This window comes from Streptopelia decaocto (genome assembly GCF_964273445.1).
Source record: "Streptopelia decaocto genome assembly, chromosome: 3".
Taxonomy (NCBI): domain Eukaryota; kingdom Metazoa; phylum Chordata; class Aves; order Columbiformes; family Columbidae; genus Streptopelia; species Streptopelia decaocto.
The window spans coordinates 119956071-119977252 of NC_138656.1; the positions used below are offsets into that span (position 1 = coordinate 119956071).

The 21182-nt window shown below is 57.9% G+C and overlaps 1 protein-coding gene across 2 annotated transcripts in view; it reads left to right on the forward strand.

Annotated features, from left to right (window-relative positions):
* Positions 1–4294: 4294 nt before the first annotated feature.
* EFR3B (EFR3 homolog B) overlaps positions 4295–21182 on the forward strand; it is a 44676-nt gene continuing 27788 nt past the window's right edge. For both annotated transcript variants that reach the window (XM_082049815.1, XM_082049816.1), the window contains exons 1-3: positions 4295–4400; positions 17650–17726; positions 18552–18679. In XM_082049815.1, coding sequence (XP_081905941.1) covers positions 4394–4400; positions 17650–17726; positions 18552–18679 — 212 coding nt within the window. In that variant the 5' untranslated portion in view covers positions 4295–4393. The remainder of the gene's footprint in view (positions 4401–17649; positions 17727–18551; positions 18680–21182) is intronic.

Consider the following 21182-nt stretch of genomic DNA (forward strand, 5'->3'; position numbering starts at 1 on the left):
AACGGCCTCAAGTTGCGCCAGAGGAGGTTGGATGTGGGGAACAATTTCTTCCCCAAAGGGCTGTGGGGCATTGGAACAGGCTGCCCAGGGCAGTGCTGGAGTCACCATCCCTGGAGGGTCGAACAGACAGAGATGAGGTTCTCAGGACATGGGGCAGTGCCAGTGTTGGGGGAATGGTTGGACTTGATGATCCTGAGGGTCTTTTCCAACCAAAATCAGTCTTTGGTTCTATGATTCTGTGTTTCTGGCTGGCAGAGACTTGGGGTTTTTTGCCTTTGAACTGGCCCTGCCGCTGTCACCCTGCTGTGTTTGATGTCTGAGCAGCCGTATATGAGGTATGCACTAAAGGTGTGGTGGTGACAACCTTGTGCATGTCCCCTGAATGTCCCTGTGGCCTGCACAGCTGTGCCCGGCTTGGGGAAAGAACTGGTGGTGTTTGGGCATGAGAGGCAGAGCATGCCTCAGTTTCCCCATCCTGGAGACGGGGTGTTGATGAGGTGGTACAGGGCACCACCATGTGTCCAGACTTTGTGTTGGGACAGAAGAACTGGGGATGTCTGGAGGGGTTGGGGACATTCCTGTAGCCGTCTCACACCAGTGCTCCCACCAGAGACACCCATGGGTGCTCCCCTCGCAGCTGCAGGGAGGGCAGCGCTTGGCTTTTTGGCACAGATCCTGCTCCGCTGGCTGCTGGGAGCGCTCCATGTGTGGGCAGCATCACCTTGCACTGTGACAGTGTCCCCCCTGTCCCTCCTGTGCCACACATGTGCAAGAATTGGATCCTTGTGCAAAAAGTGATGTGGAGATGTGTGAGTGGCAGCACATCGCACGTGGGAACCATCGGGGCACGGGAAGAGCCCATCCTTGGGCATTGTGCGAGTGACCTGGCGGGTGTTGGTGCCAGAATGGGTGCGGGTGTGCAAGAACCAGCGCAAACACCCCGAGACCTGGTGTGTGGGAGCAGCCATGGGGGTCTGGACTGGGGAGTCTGGCTCTGCCCTGGGTATGTGGTGGCCAGGAAAGGGATCAGTGGCTCGGTGCTGGAGACCCCGCTGTGGTTACTGCAGCAGCTCCGTGGCCATGGAAACAGCTGCGGGAGAGAGGGGGGATGCGGGAAGGGGGATGCGGGGAAGGATGCAAGACAGACCTTGAGGTGCTGGAGCGAGTGGAGAGAAGGGAACGGAGCTGGTGAGGGGCTGGAGCACAAGTGTGATGGGAGCGGCTGAGGGACCTGGGGGGTTCAGCTGGAGAACAGGAGCTGAGGGGAGACCTTCTGATCTCTGAACTGCCTGAAAGGAGCTTGGAGCCAGGGGGGGTCGGGCTCTGCTCCCCAGGAACAAGCGCCAGGAGCAGAGGAAACGGCCTCAAGTTGCGCCAGGGGAGGCTGAGGTTGGATTTGGGGAACAATTTCTTCCCCAAAGGGCTGTGGGGCATTGGAACAGGCTGCCCAGGGCAGTGCTGGAGTCACCATCCCTGGAGGGCTGGACAGACGGACATGAGGTTCTGAGGACATGGGGCAGTGCCAGGGGTGGGTTATGGTTGGACTTGATGATCTTGAGGGGCTTTTTCCAACCAGGATGATCCTATGGTTCTGTGATCTATGATTCTATGCTGAGCTCTGCACAGCGTTTCTGAGCCCTATGCAGGGACATGGCCACGTGTCCCGAGAGCATCCTGTGCCCCAAGTGATTCCGCGTCCCCCCCGTACCTGCTGGAGAGGTAACGGGACTGTGCTGCGCCCGACACACACTTGTGTCCCTCTGGGCAAGGCTGGAGCGTGTTGGGGTCCCTGTTGTGCCAATGACAGGTGGGGGCTGAGGACCCGTGCTGGCAGCACGCAGGGTTTGATCCTTCTCGGCCCTTGTCTTGTCCCCCACCCCAACCTCCACGGATCCATCCTGACCTTGGGCAGGGATTGTAGAATCACAGAAGTGTTTGAGTTTCCTTGGCCGCCGTGTCCCTTGGCTGGTGGCCTCGCAAATCCCCATGAGCAGAGGGACGAGGGTTCCCGGGCTGGGGGGGATTGGCCACATCTGCTTCAGGCTCTTCCTTCATCATCAGGTTTTACTTCGAGGCTTTTAAATTCACAATAGAAAGGACTTTGTGCCTGATTCTGGGGCTGGGCCTGACCAGGGACACTCAGGAGCTCTGTCCCTTGGCCTGTCACTGCTGCCGTGTCCCCCACCAAAACCCTCCGGTCCCCTGGGAACGCGGCTCTTTGTGCGGCTGCTCCGTCACCAGGGGAATCAGCAACACAGATTAACTCCCGAAATGTTTTAATTAAACCATAATTTCCCTGCGAGGAGGATCGTGAGGCACCAGCTATTGCCTAATTAGATGATCCAACCCGGGGGGTTTTGCAGCAAAAAGCTCAGGGAGGGGGAGATTTGCAGCAGCCCAGTGCCAGCACCTCCTGTGCCCCCTGTCACCTCCAGCCTTGTCCCCGTCCCCAAGTGGGGGGGTCACTTGTGCTTGTGACAGGGTCTGGCACGGGGAGGGCCCTGGTGGGTCCATCCGTGCCTCAGTTTCCCCTTGGGCAGCAGCGTGTTGCTGCATCACTTTAGTGCTGCTAAGGCACCTCGGGGAGGTATTTTCCTTATTCCTCACCCTGTCCAAACGCTCTCAGCCCCTTCCCTGCCATCCCTGTCTCTCCAGGGACGTCTGAGCCCCTCGTCTCACTCTCCAGAACCTTCTAGAAGCAGCTGAGCAGACCTGGGCCTCAGCAGCGTCCGTAATTTGGGAGCCTGGTGCAGCTCCCACTTGGCTGGGCTGGCAGCGGCCGGTGCAGGGAAAGGCCATGGTTGCCACTCAGGTGGCCACAGTCGCCACTCAGGTGGCCACAGATGCCAGGGTGGGTGCTCTGTGGGGCTGGCGGCGGGATGGGGGGAGCACACACAGGATCTCCCCTGCATGGGGAAAGTGGGGGGTTTAACACCCCCAGGTGCTTATTCCCAGGATGAGCGATGCGAAGGGTGACCAAGCTCTGGAAGGAAACCCCTCTGCTGGGGTTTGGGGTCCCCAAATGGGGCTTGGGGCCAGCTGACCTGCTGAGGGAGGATGTTCAGGGGCTCACCAGTGTGTTTGGGGGCGCGGGGGGGTCCCGGCTCGCTGGCACAGCCCATATGTGCAGGGCAGAGCTGCTGCCACTGGGGCTTGTGCTGCCAGCTGTGGGGTAAAGCCCCACGGTGTGGTTTGGGGGTGCTGTGGGGTGCGCAGGGTGGGTGAGGGGAGGGGTGGGTGATGTGGGATGCAAGGAGTGGGTGCTGTGGTGTACAATGGGGGGTGGCTGATGTGGGGTGCAGGTGGTGGGTGCTGTGGGGTGCAGGGGGGTGAGTGCTGTGGGTGCAGGTGATGGGTGATGTAGGGGGTGGGTGCCCTGGGGTGCAGGTGGATGGGTGCATGGGGTACAGGGGGGTGGGTGTGGGGGTCGTGGGTGCTGTGGGGTGGGTGCATGGGGTACAGGGGGGATGGGTGCTGTGGGGTGCAGGGTGTGGATGCTGTGGGGTTGCAGGGGCGTGGGTGCTGTGTTGTACAGTGGGGGGTGGTTTATGTGGGGTGCAGGGGGTGGGTGCTGTGTTGTACAGTGGGGGGTGGTTGATGTGGAGTGCAGGTGGTGGGTGCTGTGGGTTTGCAGGGGAGGATGGGTACTGTGGGGTGCAGGGGGTGGGTGCTGTGGGGGGTGGGTGCCCTGGGGTGCAGGTGGATGGGTGCATGGGGTGCAGGGTGGGGTGGCTGCTGTGGGGTGCAGGAGGGGGAGGGTGGGTGCTGTGGGGTGCAGGTGGATGGGTGCATGGAGTGCAAGGGGGGGTGAGTGCCCTGGGGTGCAGCGGGGTGGGTGCTGTGGGGTGGGTACCGTGGGGTGCAGGAGGTGGGTGCCATGGGGTGCAGGAGGTGGGTGCTGTGGGGTGGGTACCGTGGGGTGCAGGCGGTGGGTGCAGCGGGGTGGGTGCTGTGGGGTGCAGGAGGTGGGTGCTGTGGGGTGGGTACCGTGGGGTGCAGGCGGTGCGTGCAGCGGGGTGGGTGCTGTGGGGTGGGTACCGTGGGCTGCAGGCGGTGGGTGCTGTGGGTGCAGCGTGGGGCAGTGGGGGGTGCAGCGTGTGGACGCCTCTCTGACCCCGCCTGTGGGGCAGCGGGTCCCGGGGCCTCAGTTCCCCCGAACCGTCCCGGGGGGGCCGTGCGGGCGGGAGGAGCCGCGGCCGCGGTGCCGCCCCCGGTGCCGCCCCCGGTGCCGCCCCCGGTGCCGCCCCCGGTGCCGCCCCCCCGGTGCCGCCCCCGGCCGGCGCCGCTCGGGGAGGGGGCAGAGCCGGGCCGGGCAGCGCCGCCTGCAGCCGCACCGAGCCGGGCCGGGCCGGGCCGGGCCACGCCACGCCACGCCACGCCGGGCGGCAGCGCCATGTACGGTGAGTGCCCGCGGGGCGAGCCCGGTACCGGTACCGGTGCCGGTTCGGGGCCGTGCGCGCCCCCGCTCCCGCTTCCCGCGGACTTGCGGCTGCATCCCCCGGGGCCTGGTTACTGGGTGCCTCGGGCTTTGTAGGGCGGTGCACCCCCAGTTACTGGGGGTATCCCCTCTTTGGGGTGGGGGGGACCTCCGTCCTATGAAGAGCTATGCACCCCCAGTTTGCAGGGGGGTGACCTCGCGTTGTGGTTGGGGGGACCTTGGTCCTTTGCGGGGTAGCGCACCCTATAAGTTACTGGGGGGGGTCACCCTCTCTTTGGGTTTTTGGGGGACCTCGGTCCTTTATAGAGCCGTGCATCTCCCTGGTTACTGGGGTGACCGGTCTTTGGGTTTGGGGGGGTCAACATCATTTGGGGGGGACTTTGGTTATTTACAGGGCTGTGTGTCCCCCTAGTTACTGGGGGTGACCCCTCTTTGGGTTTGGGAGGGGACATTTCTCCTATATAGAGCTATGCATCTCCATGGTTACTGGGGTGTCACCCCCTCTTTGGGTTTTGTGGAGACTTTGGTCATTTACAGGGCTGTGCATCCCCCCAATTTCTGGAGGGTGCCCCCTCTTTGGGGTTGGGACACACACCGTGGTCCTATAAAGGGACGTAACCCCCTCCCTGGGCGACCATGGGCCATTAACCGTCCCCCCCCGAGCTGGGGTTCCTGGGGCCACCTGCTCCCCAAGGCTGGGGGGCCTTGCTCCTCTATAGGACCAGTGACCCCCATACTGGTGGGGGCTCACCCAGTCCTTGGGGTGGGGAAGCTTTGGGTGCTATATAGGGCTCTTCAGCTGCACCTGGTTATTTGGGGGCGAAGTGTCACCCCCCCATCAGATCACGGGGGATCTCAGTCCTATATACAGCCACACCCCCGCCGTACCGGGGACCTGCCTGGTCCTTGGCGTGGGGCAGCCCCATATAGGCCTGTGTACCCCCGGGGTGTTTGGGGGATTGCTGTCCCCCCACGTTGTCACCCCTCTGCGCAGGGTGGACATATGGGGTCCCGCATCCCTGGCGGGCGATACCGTATGCGTAATGGGGAGCAGCTGGTGGAGCAGCTGGTGCCCCCCCCGGGGCAGCGGGCCATGCTAAGCCGCTGGGAGCTTTTGGGAAGGGCTGGGGGGTGGCCGGGTGGCTCTTAAATCCTCACCACCCGCCGCCCGAGCATCCTTCCCTGTGCTGTCAGCGCAGGGCCAGCACCACGGACGAGGGACCCCCCGCCCGCTGCCCTTCCTGGGGGGGTCTCAGCCCCACCGAGGGCTGCGGGGTTGTTTAGGGGCTCTCGGTCGAGCCCCCTATCCGCGAGGAGCTGCGGTGCCGTGGGTGAGTGATTTTGGCAGGGTGAGGTGGGCGGGCAGGGTGCTGGACCCCCCCCATCCCACCAGGTGATGGGGTGCGTGTTTTGGGGTTCAATGGGGTGCATACATGGGGAGGTCCTGAGGTACATCGGGATGCAGCACGTGCCTCCTGCGGGCAGGGAGGGGAGCTGGGGGCTTGCGGAGGGGGTTTTACCCGCGGGGGGGAAGCCGAGGCAGGGCACGCGGTTCCGTTCCTCTCCTCCCGGTGCTGACTCCTCCGTGGCCTCCGTTGAGTCATTCAGGTCTCCCAGCTGGTATTTTTCCACCCTCTGAACGAGGGGAATGCTTCCCTCCCCTCCTTGGCTCGGTGACGATTCTTCACGTCCCCGGGGCCGCGGTCCCTCTGCAGCCCCCCCGCACTGGGGTTCCCTCGCCCGCTCCCACCGCAGGACCTGTCTGTCCGGCATGGGATGGCAGCGATGCTCTCCATGCAGGACACACATCCCCGATGCCCAAATCCTCCCGACAGTGCCCAGTTCCCCCCTCGCTCGGGGCTTTTGCATCCATGTTGGGGTTTGAGCTGACTTTTGGGTTGTTTTTTGGCAATTTGTGCCCCTGGCAAGCAGGGAGCTGTTGTCATCATCTGAGCAATTTGCAGCACCCTGGAGCGTTTAATAATCCTCTGCTGGGGAGCTGCAGGGGACCCCAAACCCTGGGCAAACCTGGGGGAGAGCTGAGTAGCCAAAACCCCCACCAGCCCCCCTGATGTCACTTTGATGATCTGTCCCGAGGGGTGTGACACGCTCTGGTTGTCCCCCGGCATCCCGAATGGCAACGCCACATGGGGCCGCGGCTCCTCTTACCCCCAGCTTACATTTTGGGGAATCCCCTGCTCCAAAGTACCCGGCGTTTCCTCAGGGTGAGGAAGGACAGAGCATCTCTGGGGACCTGAATGTGACTTTGAGGACAGAAGCCAGGCTGGTCCGTTCTGCGGTGGCGCTGGGGCCGAGCATCGCTGCGGCTTGTGGCCCTGGAAAGCGTCCAGGAGCTGGAAAGCTCTGTGGGATACTTGGGATGAAAGGTGCATTAGAAATGCACGGGATTATCAGTATCTTTTTAATCTCTTTTTTAACCGTCTCTTGGCCTGGGGGAAGGATTTGGTGGATGTTTCTTTTCCTCTGTGGACAGGACTAAGCGGTGCAGAACACTTGCTGCGTTATGGGGGAACCTGCTCCCTCCCTGAGAGGGGGACACGGGGGGCACGGGCCACCCTTTGCGTCCCCCTTATCCAGCGCTGGCACCTTGTGCTGGGCTGGTGTTTGCGTGTGGGAGGCAGGAGATCGTGGTGTCCATTTTCAGCTCCCATTCCATTTCTTTTTGCATCGCTGGTGAAAACGGGAGAGCGGAGCTTCAACCACAGCCGTGCCAGCCTGGATCATTGAATCTTCTCATAGTTTGGGTGGGAAGGGACCATTAAATCTCCCCCAGTTCCCCCTGCCATGAGCAGGGACCTCTTCACCAGCTCAGGTTGCTCAGAGCCCCGTCCAGCCTGGCCTGGGATGTCTCCAGGGATGGTTCAGCCACCACCTCTCTGGCCAACCTGGGCCAGGCTCTCACCACCCTCAGCACAAACAATTTCTGCATCATGTCCGGCCTGAATCTCCCTCCTTTAGTTTAAAACCATCACCGCTTGTCCTATCAAGGATGGCTGGTTTCGTGCAAACCACAGGTTTGTGAGCTGAACCGTTGGGCTGTGTCCCTATCTGCAGTTGGAGCTCACTGTCCTAAGCCTGGCTTAGGGATTAGCTGCTCCACGGGGGATTTCACACCGGGGCTGGGCTTTGGCTGACGAAATAGCATATTTCCCCCTGCTTGGGGCTGTGCAATGGCCTTGGCTGTGGGAAAAGCCCGGTCCTTTTTGTTCCCAACCCCAAAAAACTTCCTGTTCACTCCTGTCTCCAGGACCTGGGCTTTGATTCAGAAACATCTACAAAGGGCAGAACGAGCTCCTTGGAGCGGGGCCGTGGCCGTAAGGGGAGCAGGGAGCTGCGGGATGGCGTTAACACCTCCATTGGGAAGTGGGATTTGCTTTCCAGTCCCCCCCCATTTTACTGGCGCGGCCGCGTGTGCCAGACAACAAACCGAATCTCGACCGCGGTTTATTTCCTCCACGTCCCCTTTCTTTGCTCTCTGCTCACCAGCACAAGCTGTCTCCTCCCACAAAGCTTGAAATAGAGAAGGTTCCCCTTTTTATTTTTATTATTTTTTTAATATTTCTTCTCGGCGGCAGCTGGAACAGGGGAAATGGGGCTTTTCTGGGGAGGAGGCGTTGTTGGCGGTGGGTGCCAGCGAGGTCCCCACGAGCTGCCACCGAGTCACGGGCAGCAGCCGTGCGAGCGGATGGGTTTTGTGCTAAATAAATAGCTCTTGGTGGGACTGGATGGCTCAGCGGGGGAATGTGAAATGCAATTAAGAATTAAGCTTTTTCTTTTTCTTTTTTTTTTCCTTCTATACATTTTAACTAAATGATCTGCAAATTAATTCAATGCTCGTAGAGGAAAAGGGGCTGTTTGTGGTGCCGGCAGCGCCGGGGGCTTTTCTGAGCCGCTCGGTCGTGGCTCTCCTAAGGTTTTGTGTTGAACCTCGATGGCTGCAGCCAAGTCCAGGGCTTTCTTCCTTTTGCATTGCCGTGTCTGGGCAGGATTTGACCCCTCCCTGGCAGAGATTGTGCCAGGCCAGGGGCTGACATTGTTCACCTCAAACCTCAGCAAGCCCGAGTGCTTAAGGGCTCTGGTAATTGCTTGTGCAATCAGTAATTGCACAAGAAAATGCGTTTCCAGAGGTGTTTGGCTCCCGGCTGTAGCTCTGCTGGGGGATTGGAGATGTTCCCCTTCCACAGACACTCCAAACCACCAAACTGCCAGGATCGGGAATTACGGATCAACCTCGGACCCGAAGGTTTGGATAAGGAAGGTGAATGAGAGCGGAAATGCGATGCTTTGAAGAGATTTATAGATGCTGGGTAAGGATGTCAAACTGCGACTGAGTTTGCAATACCTGCCCCAAAGAGAATCCTTCTGTCCGCAGTGGGCAGCGGCAGAGGTGCTCTGCAGGTTTTCAAGAGGTGTTATCAATGCACTTTGCTTCGTTTTTGCCAGTCTGAACCTGGTAATGCCCAGCACGTCAGCCCTGGTTGATGGAGAAGCACAAAGAGAGGCTGTCGTGATGGGGCTGGAGGTCGGTTGTGTTCGCTGAAGGAGTTAATCAAGAGAAAAGAGAGAAGAAAGGAAAGGGGAAGGGGAAAAGAAGGGGAAAAGGAGAGGGGAAAAGAAAGGGAAAGGGGAAAAGAAAGGGGGAAAGGGAAAAGAAAGGGGGAAAGGGAAAAGAAAGGGGGAAAGGGAAAGGGAAAAGAAGGGGAAAGGGAAAGGGAAAAGAAGGGGAAAGGGAAAGGGAAAAGAAGGGGAAAGGGAAAGGGAAAAGAAAGGGGAAAAGGGAAAGGGAAAAGAAAGGGAGAAAGGGAGAGGGAAAAGAAAGGGAGAAAGGGAGAGGGAAAAGAAAGGGGAAAAGGGAAAAGAAAGGGGAAAGGGGAAAAGAAAGGGGAAAAGGGAAAAGAAAGGGGGAAGGGAGAGGGAAAGAAAGGGGGAAGGGAGAGGGAAAAGAACGGGAGAAAGGGAGAGGGAAAAGAAAGGGGGAAAGGGAGAGGGAAAAGAAGGGGGAAAGGGAGAGGGAAAAGAAAGGGGGAAAGGGAGAGGGAAAAGAAGGGGGAAAGGGAGAGGGAAAAGAAAGGGAGAGGGAAAAGAAGGGGGAAAGGGAGAGGGAAAAGAAAGGGGAAAGGGGAAAAGGGAAAAGAAAGGGGAAAGGGGAAAAGGGAAAAGAAAGGGGAAAGGGGAAAAGGGAAAAGAAAGGGGAAAGGGGAAAAGGGAAAAGAAAGGGGAAAGGGGAAAAGGGAAAAGAAAGGGGAAAGGGGAAAAGGGAAAAGAAAGGGGAAAGGGGAAAAGGGAAAAGAAAGGGGAAAGGGGAAAAGGGAAAAGAAAGGGGAAAGGGGAAAAGGGAAAAGAAAGGGGAAAGGGGAAAAGGGAAAAGAAAGGGGAAAAGGGAAAAGAAAGGGGAAAGGGGAAAAGGGAAAAGAAAGGGGAAAGGGGAAAAGGGAAAAGAAAGGGGAAAGGGGAAAAAGGAAAAGAAAGGGGGAAGGGAGAGGGAAAAGAAAGGGGGAAAGGGAGAGGGAAAAGAAAGGGGGAAAGGGAAAAGGAAAAGAAAGGGGGAAAGGGAAAAGGAAAAGAAAGGGGGAAAGGGAGAGGGGAAAAGAAAGGGGGAAAGGGAGAGGGAAAAGAAAGGGAGAGGGGGAAAAGGGAGAGGAGGAAAAGGGAGAGAGGAAAGAAAGGGGGAACGGGAGAGGGGAAAAGACAGGGAAAGGGAAAAAGGGAAAGGGAAAAGAAAGGGAAAGGGAGAGGGGAAAAGAAAGGGAGAAGGGAAAGAGAGAAGGGAAGAGAAGGCAGGCTAGAGAGAAAGTGCAGCTGTGGCTGGTCCCGTCACGTTTCCGTCTCTGTAAATGAGGGTTTTCGCTCAGGTTTTGTGCCACAATTAGAACTGGCTGTGGGCTTTGATGTCGCGTTTCTTGGGGAAGAAGGAAACCGCAGCCCCGTGCGTGGTCAGCATCTCCGAAGGCCCTTATTGTGTGTTTTGTTGACCATGCAAAACAGGACGGAAGGTTCCTTGTTGTTTCTTTTTTCCTCTAAAAACCTTTCAGACTCGCGAACCCTCCCATGTCCTTGGCTGTTCTGTGGCGTCCGGCTCTGCGCTGCGTGGGGCAGAGCTTTGGCCTTGCAAAATGAACCTTAATTAAGGTTCTTCTCTTAATGAAGCAGCTTTCGGAGGCTGGTGCTGATGTCGGGTGGACTCTCAGCCTCCGTCAGAGCTTTTCCACCTACGCCATCTGGGCCAGACACGCGAAAACTGGGGAACATCTCGCATCGAGCCCAGAGTTTGAGTGGATTTCCTGCAGTTTAAGCCTTTTGCCCCCCTCAGCTTTCCCTCTGTGTGTGTTGTATAACAAAACCAGGCGCCCATTAAGGCGCTTAACTCCCCTTCTCCCCTCGAACCGGTGCCAGGTACGTGATGCAAACCTCCAGCTTTAATGGGTGGATTCCCCTGTCTGCAAAAGGGGCTGGTGCGGCTTTAATGCCTGAGTCTAATCACCGCTGTGAAATATTAATTAATTTGGAAGCTTTGCACACGCGCTGCGGTGCCGGAGCAGGCTCAGAAGTGTAAATAATGGAGGGGAGGATCTGTTGCTGGTGTAAGCGGGAATTTGGGCTGATTTCTGGCCCATCGTGGAGTTGTTAAAGCTGGATTTGATGCCTGAGCTGTCAGTGTTTGGAAAGGGGGGGAAGATGGGAATGAGCTGTTCAGTTTTGGGCCCCTCACACCAAGAAAGGCCTTGAGGTGCTGGAGCAAGTGGAGAGAAGGGAACGGAGCTGGTGAGGGGCTGGAGCACAAGTGTGATGGAGCGGCTGAGGGACCTGGGGGGTTCAGCTGGAGAACAGGAGCTGAGGGGAGACCTTCTGATCTCTGACCTGCCTGAAAGGAGCTTGGAGCCAGGGGGGGTCGGGCTCTGCTCCCCAGGAACAAGCGCCAGGAGCAGAGGAAACGGCCTCAAGTTGCGCCAGGGGAGGTTGAGGTTGGATGTGGGGAACAATTTCTTCCCCAAAGGGCTGTGGGGCATTGGAACAGGCTGCCCAGGGCAGTGCTGGAGTCACCAGCCCTGGAGGGTTGGACAGACGGACATGAGGTTCTGAGGACATGGGGCAGTGCCAGGGGTGCATTAACGGTTGGACTCAATGATCTTGAGGGTCTTTTCCAACCAAATTGACTCTTATGATTTTTTGCACATCCCTGCGTGATCCCACATCTCACTTTCGGGTCTCTCTGTGCTGTGCTCACAGCTTCAGGACAGCCGGAGCACGCAGGAGCTGTGTACCCACACATCCCGGCCCTTGCCTGAGCCCCTTCTACTGTCCAGAGTCCCATCACTGCGCAGTCACTGGGGCGGCTGAACCAGCCTCCCAGCCCTCACCCATATCGGTGCCGGCTCACGTCTCGGATGAGCCGCTCGGACAGGTAGGCACCGATGCGATCCAGCTTCTCCGGGGCAGAGAGGGCGTAAAACGTCAGCTTCTCCATGTTGGTCTTCACCAGCCCATCCTGAAAGAGAGCAGCACAGCGTGTCACAACCGCGCACCAGCCCTGGCAAACATCAGGAGCATCTCTGTAGCGCGTTCTCAGGGACATGGGGCAGTGCCAGGGGTGTGGGAACAGTCGGACTTTATGACCTTGAGGGTCTTTCCAACCAAAATGATTCTGTGATTAGTTGGGCAGAGCCAGGTGGGATTCAGCGATGTGGCACCAGTGTGGATTCAGCCTCCGGCCCTGCTCCCGTTTGGGGTTCCCTGCCCCAGCACAGAGCTGTCATTTGGGGCTCAGCACCCCGGCTGCGTCGGTGGCAGCAGAGACAGCGATACATGGAGCAGCGCCAGGGGGATGCTGCGAATTTAATTGCTGAGCTAAAAGGCTTTGCACCGCCGGCTCCACGCGACGTCTGGGAGAGCGTTTCCCTGTCTGCCAACGCTCCCGTCCATCCCGCTCAGCGACGTGAGAAATACGGCCTGGCAGCGACAGGTCCCCGCCGGTCCCCGCCGTCTCTGCCTTTGCTGTCGGTGCCTCAAAATATTTCCTTGTCCCTTCGTGCCGGCGTCAAGGGACACGTCCCCCTGTGACCAGCGTTGCCTTGTGCTGCCCTCGGAGGTTTGGGTCTTCTGCAACGTCCCCAAAAGCGTCTCTGCCCACCGAGGAGCTGTCAGCTTTTATCAAACCCCTTTGCAGATGCTGGTTGGTACCAAAGGACACTTGGATGAACAAGGGAAGGAGCTGCGGCCGTGCAGCCCGAACCCTTCAGGATGGTCGGGAGCTATTAATTAACATCAGCACATTGCTTCGAATTACAGAGCTGTGAGCTGGATTCAGCCCCCTCCCCAACTAAATATGGTAGAGTTTTAATGCAACCGCCCAGGGTCCCACCTCTTCTCACCGTGGCTCTTTTCCAACACATTTACTTTGCACCGGGCTGAACCGAACTGCTCAAGCCACCTTGGGGGACAAACAGAGGCTGACGGGTGCAGGAACTGGATTTTTAATGTAGGTTTTCCTGCCTCTTGATTGGTGGCAGAAGCTCAGAGGAGCACCCAAGCGAAGAAGAAGAAGAAGTGGGTCTGCGACCCCAACATCTCTTCTGGTTCCCACCATCCCTGGTAGCACCGCGCCCGTCCCTTCTCTCTGCTCGTTTCTTGCTTTCCCTGTTGTTTTATCTCCCCTTCCCATGGGCTCCATCCCTCTGCTCACCCTGGGGTGGATGGAAAATAGGACTAAAGTGTCTCAGGGCCAACTTGAATATTGCTCAGTGACATTTCTAACGCATAGCGGGGACGTTTCATCCTTTTCCCCAGGAGGACTCACCCACCGGGTGCCAAAGTGCTGATGGAGTCGGAGGGTGGATGGATGTGAAGGACACTCTCGCTTTGTAAATGAGATTTTGCTAAGCAGATTAGGGAAAGGTCCCTGGTTGTGTGCGGGGAAGGACAGGACAGGGCTGGGCTGCCTTCGGGATGGTGCTTTTGCTTGGGGTTGAGTGGGTGACCTTCACGGGATACTAGGTTTAATAAGGGATTTTGCGTGATTTAATTAAGATTTGTTTGCAATCAGTTGGAATGCCCTTATTAAGTAAATTCCAGGCATCAAATACTATGGCCATAAGGTTTTTCTGGCCGCGCTTATTGCCAGAGTGTTGTTAAAATGGGGATGGGATTAATGAGGAAAGGTGAGCGCATGGTCGTTTTGGGAGGTGAGCTGGGCCTGTGTCCTGTTCTCAATGGGCAGTATTCTGTCCCAAAACCCCAGTTACAACTGGTACCAGTGAACCCTCCTCCTGGAAACACACGTAATGAGTTTATTTCAGAGCCTTGGGGCTCATGCCGGTGTTGGAGTGGCTAAGTGGGGGTTATGCCAGCAACCCGCAGTCACCGGGACTGAAAAAATGCAATTATCCCTCATTAGATGACTTTCTCAGCGATGAATTATTGAAGGAAAAGGTCCTTTGGCTCGCTTTGTGCCCCAGCAAGTGCAGATGTGACCCGCCACGGCCAAGAGTGACAGTGAAGAGCCAAATAAACGCTGCGGGGTGTCCCAGGCGGGCGCGAGACGGAGGTGACACACGTGTCGTGGGCGACCGCGGGAGCCGACGCTGCTCCCGAGCTTCCCACCTTATCCCCTTCCATACGGAGAGGGTTGAGTCATGTTTCTCCCTGCCTAGGTTTACCTTATCTTTAAGCAGACCAGTGTCCTCGGCTCTGGAGCGGCGGGCTGCCAGCAGGAGGAGAGCGTGACGCGCCGCGCGGGTCCCCGCATCCCTGGATGCTGCTCGGCTCCGAGCATCCCCCCTTGTTAGCACCAACCAGCCACGCTTCGTGCGCAGAAACAACAGAGATCCAGGCTCAAAGGACCTCCAAAAACCCGCCCTGACCCCCCGCCTCGGGGCTCAACGAGATGCCCAGCGTCCCCGGCCGCCCCCGCGTCCCGGTGCAGCCGCCGGCGGAGCAAACCCGGCGCGGTTCCCATCGGAGCCGCCCCGGGTGACTCAGCAGCGCTGGCTGAAAAACTCCCTTCTTTATTTAAACGCCGGCTCCTCGCTCGGCTGAGCATCTCCCCGCAGCGATGCTGCCGCCGGCCGAGGAGCAGAGCGGTACCCGGTGCCCCGAGCCCCCCGGTTTGCTCCGGAGACGATGGCTTTGAGCAGCTGGGCTCTCAGCCCCGCACTGCGGCTCTGTGCCGCCGGCCCTGCCTGCTCCTGGGAGATGCTGCACGTGGCCGGAGCAGGTACCGTCCCCTCGTTTTGTCCTTTATTTCCCTGGGGTGTTGGGTTGGATCTCCAGGGAGGGACAAGCTGATGTGGTGACCTTCAGTGTCATCTTTTTATTTTATTGATTTATTTTTAAATACCTTGTGCCAGCATTGCAGCTGCAGGGTTTTGTGTGTCCCCCCCTGGTGCCACCACATTGGTGCCTCGCTCAGGGGTGGTGGGTGGGGACGGCGTGGTGGGTACGAAAGGAAAACAGCGTCTGGAAAAACAGAATCATAGAAATAAAGCCAAAAATTAATGTCTGAAAGCCTTTTAAGGGGGGGTTGTTGCCAGCCCCAGCGTTAAGGTTTTTGCTGCTGTCAGGGGCTGGGGGGGTCCCATCCGGACCTGATTTCAGCCCTGGAATCAGGGCCAGACTTGGGTTTGTTGTTCTCTGGAAAGTCCTTGGAGCGGGGAAACAAAACAAGGGAGATATTTCCTCTTTCCTCAAGGTCTGTGCTGTTTTTCCTCTGCTTGTTTGATTTCTGGTCCCTCTGTCTGTGCGTGTGTGTGTGTCGGGCAGAACCGAGAGCAGGCAGAGCTTTGGGGCAGGAAAGTTGTTCTCGGTTTGATGCCGGAGACCCTTTCAGGGCCGGGCTCAGGGAGCTCAGCCCTCTCACCGGACACCAGAGAGTCTCCTTTGGAGACCTTGTCCTTCTGCTGCGCCGTGCTGGGACCTCACCGGTGGCTTTGGGTCCCATCCGGACCATCTCTGTCCCCCCACGCCATGGGACTGATGGGTCCCCCGAGTCCCCTCTCCTGGCAGGTGATTCAGGCCTTGGTCTCTCTCCCACTGCTGAATTTCTTTAGGTGAGGCCTTAAAAATCTGCTTCTGGAAGAAGAGGTCGTGTTAGGTGAGAGGGAAGGCATTAGCTTTAATTATGCAATTATCATTGATGGGATCCGTGCTGTGTCTGCTCCTCAGCTTCATTCATCGGGGTGAGGGTTGGGGATTGGGAACGCGGTTGGGCTCTATGCTCCTTTCCCAGGGCTAGAAATGTACGTTCATCCTGAAAACACTCCAAAGTCACATTTCTGGAGGTGAGATAATCACTGAAGAGGCTGCAGGAGGTGGAGGGGACCTGGTCTCTTGGGTATGGGATCATTTATGGCGGAAACTTCCAGATATTTTGCAGGGAGAGCTCGTGGCCCCCGCTGAGACACCGGCAGGGACGTACAGTGGGGTAAATGGTGCTGCCTCGGCCGGGCCGAGGGGAATTGATGAAGACAATGCAGGAGATCATCAGACGCTCATTTATGTGAAAGGCAAACGAGAATTTATTAAGAGGCCCGTTTAAAGGTACTTTGGAAAAAGCAAAATCGATGGCGAGCAGCTGAGGAGGGAGGAGGGAGAGCAGCCCATGCGAGACTCGGAAATCAAATATTTGCTAGCGGGAAGGCGCGGGGGGTTTGCAGAGAGGGCATGGGGGGTGAAAGGAGCTCTTTGCTGGGAGTGCTGGGCCTGGGGACCCCAAAGGGGACCCCAGAAGGAGCGTCCACCTCCCCTGTGTGAGCACATGGGTGCCGGGAGCTGGCACGAGCAGCGTGAGCTCATGCGTTCCAAGCGGAGCGGTCCCCGGCTCCCGCCGCCGCAGCCTTTGTCCCCCCGGCTTCCGCGTCTCGCCGGCGGTTGCCAAAAAGCAGCCCCGGATTACCCGGCTTCCCCGGGCTCACAAAAGCCAAGAGTTGGTGGGGGCTGACACCAATCTCCTCGGTGGGTGCAGCACCCCAGTAACACCAGGGAAGATATTCGTTGTGCTGGAGCAGGGGGTCCGGGCGTGCGAAGCCCTTGGAGCGGTGCTGGGGAGGGCAGTGTGTCCAGCAATCTGATTTTCTTTCCCCTTTTTTAAAATAAACAAACTCTGCAGATATTAATCAGCGGCTGGGAGGCCGGGCAGCGCTCGTAGAGCTTTCCAGGGGGGGTGTAGCAGTGTGGAGGTGCCCAGGGATGCTGAACCCTCTGCTGCTGCCACTGTCCCCGTGCTCAGTGTGTGTGGGAGCACAACGGATGCTCAGGAGCCCTCCTGGACCACTGGCCACCCCCAAACTGAAGATTGGGGCATCCCTGGCTGCTGTGGAGCATGAGAAATGGGCAAACCCCTTCCTCGGCAGCCCCCTGAAAGCAGAGCAGGGGATACCAGCCACATTTTGACATTTGGTGGCCATGGCTAATTGCTCTGAGTCGGGATGAGGGTGATGCTTGGCTTTTGCTGCTCTGCAAAGTTGCTGCTGTAAGAGGTTTTGCCTCAAGGCTGGTGCATCAGGGACAAGCTGCTGGCACGTCTGAGGCCACTCAGAAATTGAGGATGGGGATGGTTGTGTCGCTGTCCTGCAAAACACTGGTCACTTGGTGTCCCCTTGGGGGAGAGGGACCGCGGTCCAGCAGCCCAAAGGTAGGGGGGGAATCGAAGGGGTTTGGTGATTCTCAACAGCTCAGCGTTGGAGCTGCAAACAGGAAAAATGCATTTTCCTTTCGTAGCCTTCGTAAAACGCTCTCTCGTCTTTCATTGTCACCGTCTCCAGCAGCCATTGTCACTGCACAGGGCAGGGTGTGAGTGATGTGTCCTCGGGTGAGTGAGCGGAGGAAAGAGCTCGTGGGCTGAGGACCCGCAAAAGAGGATCTTGCAAGACACAGAGGCCCAGATTTAGAGGAACTTGGGACATCGTGGTCTCTGGTGGTTGCTTCCTTGGGCGAGAAAAGCAGATAACCCTGCAGTCCTACGTCAAACGATGCTGGTCGCCAGCCAACTCCCTGCCTCTCAGCTGTGATTTTCTTCCCTTGCGTGTTTTATTGGCTGCAAAACTATAGGATGTCATGAGCTTGGTGCCATGTCCTCTTCCCAGGCTTCCCCACTGAATCCAAGGATGCGTTTTCCACCAAAGGCACCTTCACGCAGGGGATTGCCCAGGGGCTGCGGGTTGTGTCCCTGCTCACCGGCTCTGTCTCGTCTCTTGCAGGCGTGTGCGGCTGCTGCGGTGCCCTGCGGCCTCGCTACAAGAGACTCGTCGACAACATCTTCCCCGAGGACCCAGAGGTAGATGAAACGCTGCTTCGCTGAGCGAAGCTCCACTGCTTGGGTTGCAGGGATGTGCTGTGACTTCCCAGAAACAGCCCCTGGGAGGCGGGGGATGCTTTGGCTCCATAGAATCACAGATGGGTTGGGTTGAAGGGACCGTTAAATCTCCCCCAGTCCCCCCTGCCATGAGCAGGGACATCTGCACCAGCTCAGGGTGCTCAGAGCCCCGTCCAGCCTGGCCTGGGATGTCTCCAGGGATGGTTCAGCCACCACCTCTCTGGCCAACCTGGGCCAGGCTCTCAACACCCTCAGCACAAACAATTTCTCCTTCATGTCTGGCCTGAATCTCCCTCCTTTAGTTTAAAACCATCACCCCTTGTCCTATCACAACAGGCCCTGCTCAAAAGTCTGTCCCCATCTTTCTTTTCAGCCCCTTTTCAGTCCAGAATGGCTGCACTAAGGTCTCCCCGGAGCTTCTCTTCTCCAGCTGAACACCCCAACTCTCTCACCTGTCCCCAGCAGAGCTGTTCCAGCCTCAGGTCATTTCTGGGGCTCCTCTGGCCCCTCTCCAGCAGCTCCATGTCCACCCCTGTCCCCTGTGGGGCTGGGATATTGCTCGAGGCTGACAAATGGTTCATGTTGTATATACAGTGCAGGATGCTCAGTGGAGGCCCAGCTGAGGTTAAATATGATCCTCCTTTGCCTTCCCTGGTGTACAAGGTGTGGAGAAGCACTGGGACAGGACCAGCATGCTCCAGACCTCTGGCATCGCTGCCAAGGTGTGCTCCTGATGTTTGCCAGGGCTGGTGCGCGGTTGTGACACGCTGTGCTGCTCTCTTTCAGGATGGGCTGGTGAAGACCAACATGGAGAAGCTGACGTTTTACGCCCTCTCTGCCCCGGAGAAGCTGGATCGCATCGGTGCCTACCTGTCCGAGCGGCTCATCCGAGACGTGAGCCGGCACCGATATGGGTGAGGGCTGGGAGGCTGGTTCAGCCGCCCCAGTGACTGCGCAGTGATGGGACTCTGGACAGTAGAAGGGGCTCAGGCAAGGGCCGGGATGTGTGGGTACACCGCTCCTGCGTGCTCCGGCTGTCCTGAAGCTGTGAGCACAGCACAGAGAGACCCGAGCGTGTCCTGCCTCCCAAAGTGAGATGTGGGATCATGCAGGGATGTGCAAACTCCTTATCATAGACTTAATTTGGTTGGAAAAGACCCTCAAGATCATTGAGTCCAACCGTTAATGCACCCCTGTCCCTGCCCCATGTCCTGAGAACCTCATGTCCGTCTGTCCAACCCTCCAGGGATGGTGACTCCAGCACTGCCCTGGGCAGCCTGTTCCAATGCCCCACAGCCCCTTGGGGAAGAAATTGTTCCCCACATCCAACCTCAACCTCCCCTGGCGCAACTTGAGGCCGTTTCCTCTGCTCCTGGCGCTTGTTCCTGGGGAGCAGAGCCCGACCCCCCTGGCTCCAAGCTCCTTTCAGGCAGTTCAGAGATCAGAAGGTCTCCCCTCAGCTCCTGTTCTCCAGCTGAACCCCCCAGGTCCCTCAGCCGCTCCCATCACACTTGTGCTCCAGCCCCTCACCAGCTCCGTTCCCTTCTCTCCACTCGCTCCAGCACCTCAAGGCCTTTCTTGGCGTGAGGGGCCCAGAGCTGCCCGCTGGATTGGCAGTTTGTCCTCCCCAGATCCCAGCACAGGGACGGTCACTGCCCTGGGCCTGCTGGCCACACCAGTGCTGGTACCAGCCAGGATGCTGGTGGCCTCTTGGCCACCTGGGCACACGCTGCCTCATGTTCAGCTACCTAAGCTGCAAGGGACCAGGCAAGCTGGGAGCCACATAGTGTTTCCCTGGCATCGTTCTGTCCATCTTTGAGGAGTCTGTGTGTTTATGGTGTTTGTCCCCAGCAGCAGGACTGCCATTATCCCCTGGCCTGTCATCAGGAGCCTGTGGCATCCTCCAGGCCTTTAAAAGCCCAGAGTGCCTCTTCTAGAGCCAGATGGAAGTCTGGCTGGCTGTGGGCAAGCAGCTTGACAGGGTGGCCCTGGCTGCAGCTTGCTGGGAGTTATTCAGGACAAGCTTGGGTGTGTTGTATGCCATGAACATCTCTGTTGAGCTGTGGTGGTGTGGCACAAGTGGGATCAAGGATGAGGTGGAGGGAGGGGATTCAGGTCCTCAGCACAGGACACACATGGAGCTGCTGGAGAGGGGCCAGAGGAGCCTCAGAAATGACCTGAGGCTGGAACAGCTCTGCTGGGGACAGGTGAGAGAGTTGGGGTGTTCAGCTGGAGAAGTGAAGCTCTGGGGAGACCTTAGTGCGGCCTTTCCAGACTTAAAAGGGGCCAAGAAGAAAGCTGGGGACAGACTTTTGAGCAGGGCCTGTTGCGATGGTGATGGTTTTAAACTAAAGGAGGAAGATTCAGGCCAGACATGAGGCAGAAATTGTTTGTGCTGAGGGTGGTGAGAGCCTGGCCCAGGTTGGCCAGAGAGCTGGTGGCTGAACCATCCCTGGAGACATCCCAGGCCAGGCTGGACGGGGCTCTGAGCAACCTGAGCTGGTGCAGATGTCCCTGATCATGGCAGGGGGCACTGGGGGAGCTGAGAAGGTCCCTTCAACCCAAACCATTCTATGATTCTGTGATGAGGGACAGCATGCTGACACTTTTCCAGAGAGTATGCAATGGGGATGCGCTGGGCTGGATAGGAATTGCTGTGTTTGTTCTATCCCACTCACCTGCCTGGTCCTGGCTGGACCCTGTTCCCTTCATCCTCCCTCCCCATGTTGCTTCCAGCTTTGCCGTGTTTACTGCAAGGAGAGAAGCGCCCGCCTGGAAATAGTTGCCTGGCCCGATTAGAAACTCTGGGGGAGCACGGGGAGGGCTCCTTCCCTTTGAAATGCCTCCTGGATTGATTCTCGTCATCTCTCAACAAAGCCACGACACACAAACAACGGCTCAGCTTCGTGCTGCGAACTCCAGCCCGCCTTTTATCCTGGGGGAAGAGACGGCAGCAGCCTGCCCGAGAAGTGCTAGAAGTTGGAAAACCTTCAAAGCCTCATCCGCATCACCCGTCATCCGGAGTGACAGGACATTCAAAGCTCTGCCTGATGTTCTGCAGTTAAGCGGCTGTTAACAGGCTCCACTTGCTATGTTGGGAAAAGAAAAGGCTTTCAAAGATTCTTTTTGACATCTGATGACAAGCCTCGGCGGGTTGGGGGGGGATATGTCCCTTCCTCCGCCGCCTGTGCTTGGAGGCACATAATTGGGTTGGAGCATGAGCTAATTTTCAAAGTCTTAGCTTTGAAATGCCTGAAGTGGGTTTGAATCAACCTCTGGTTTGTGGGTCGGCGCTGGGGGAGCAGCAGGGCACGTGGGTGTCTCTCCTGCCTGTGAGCTGAAGGCAGCCTTGATTTCAGCCCTGTTTGGTCTCATCTTTGTGTTACCTTTACCGCTAAAAGGAGAAAGCGTTCTCAT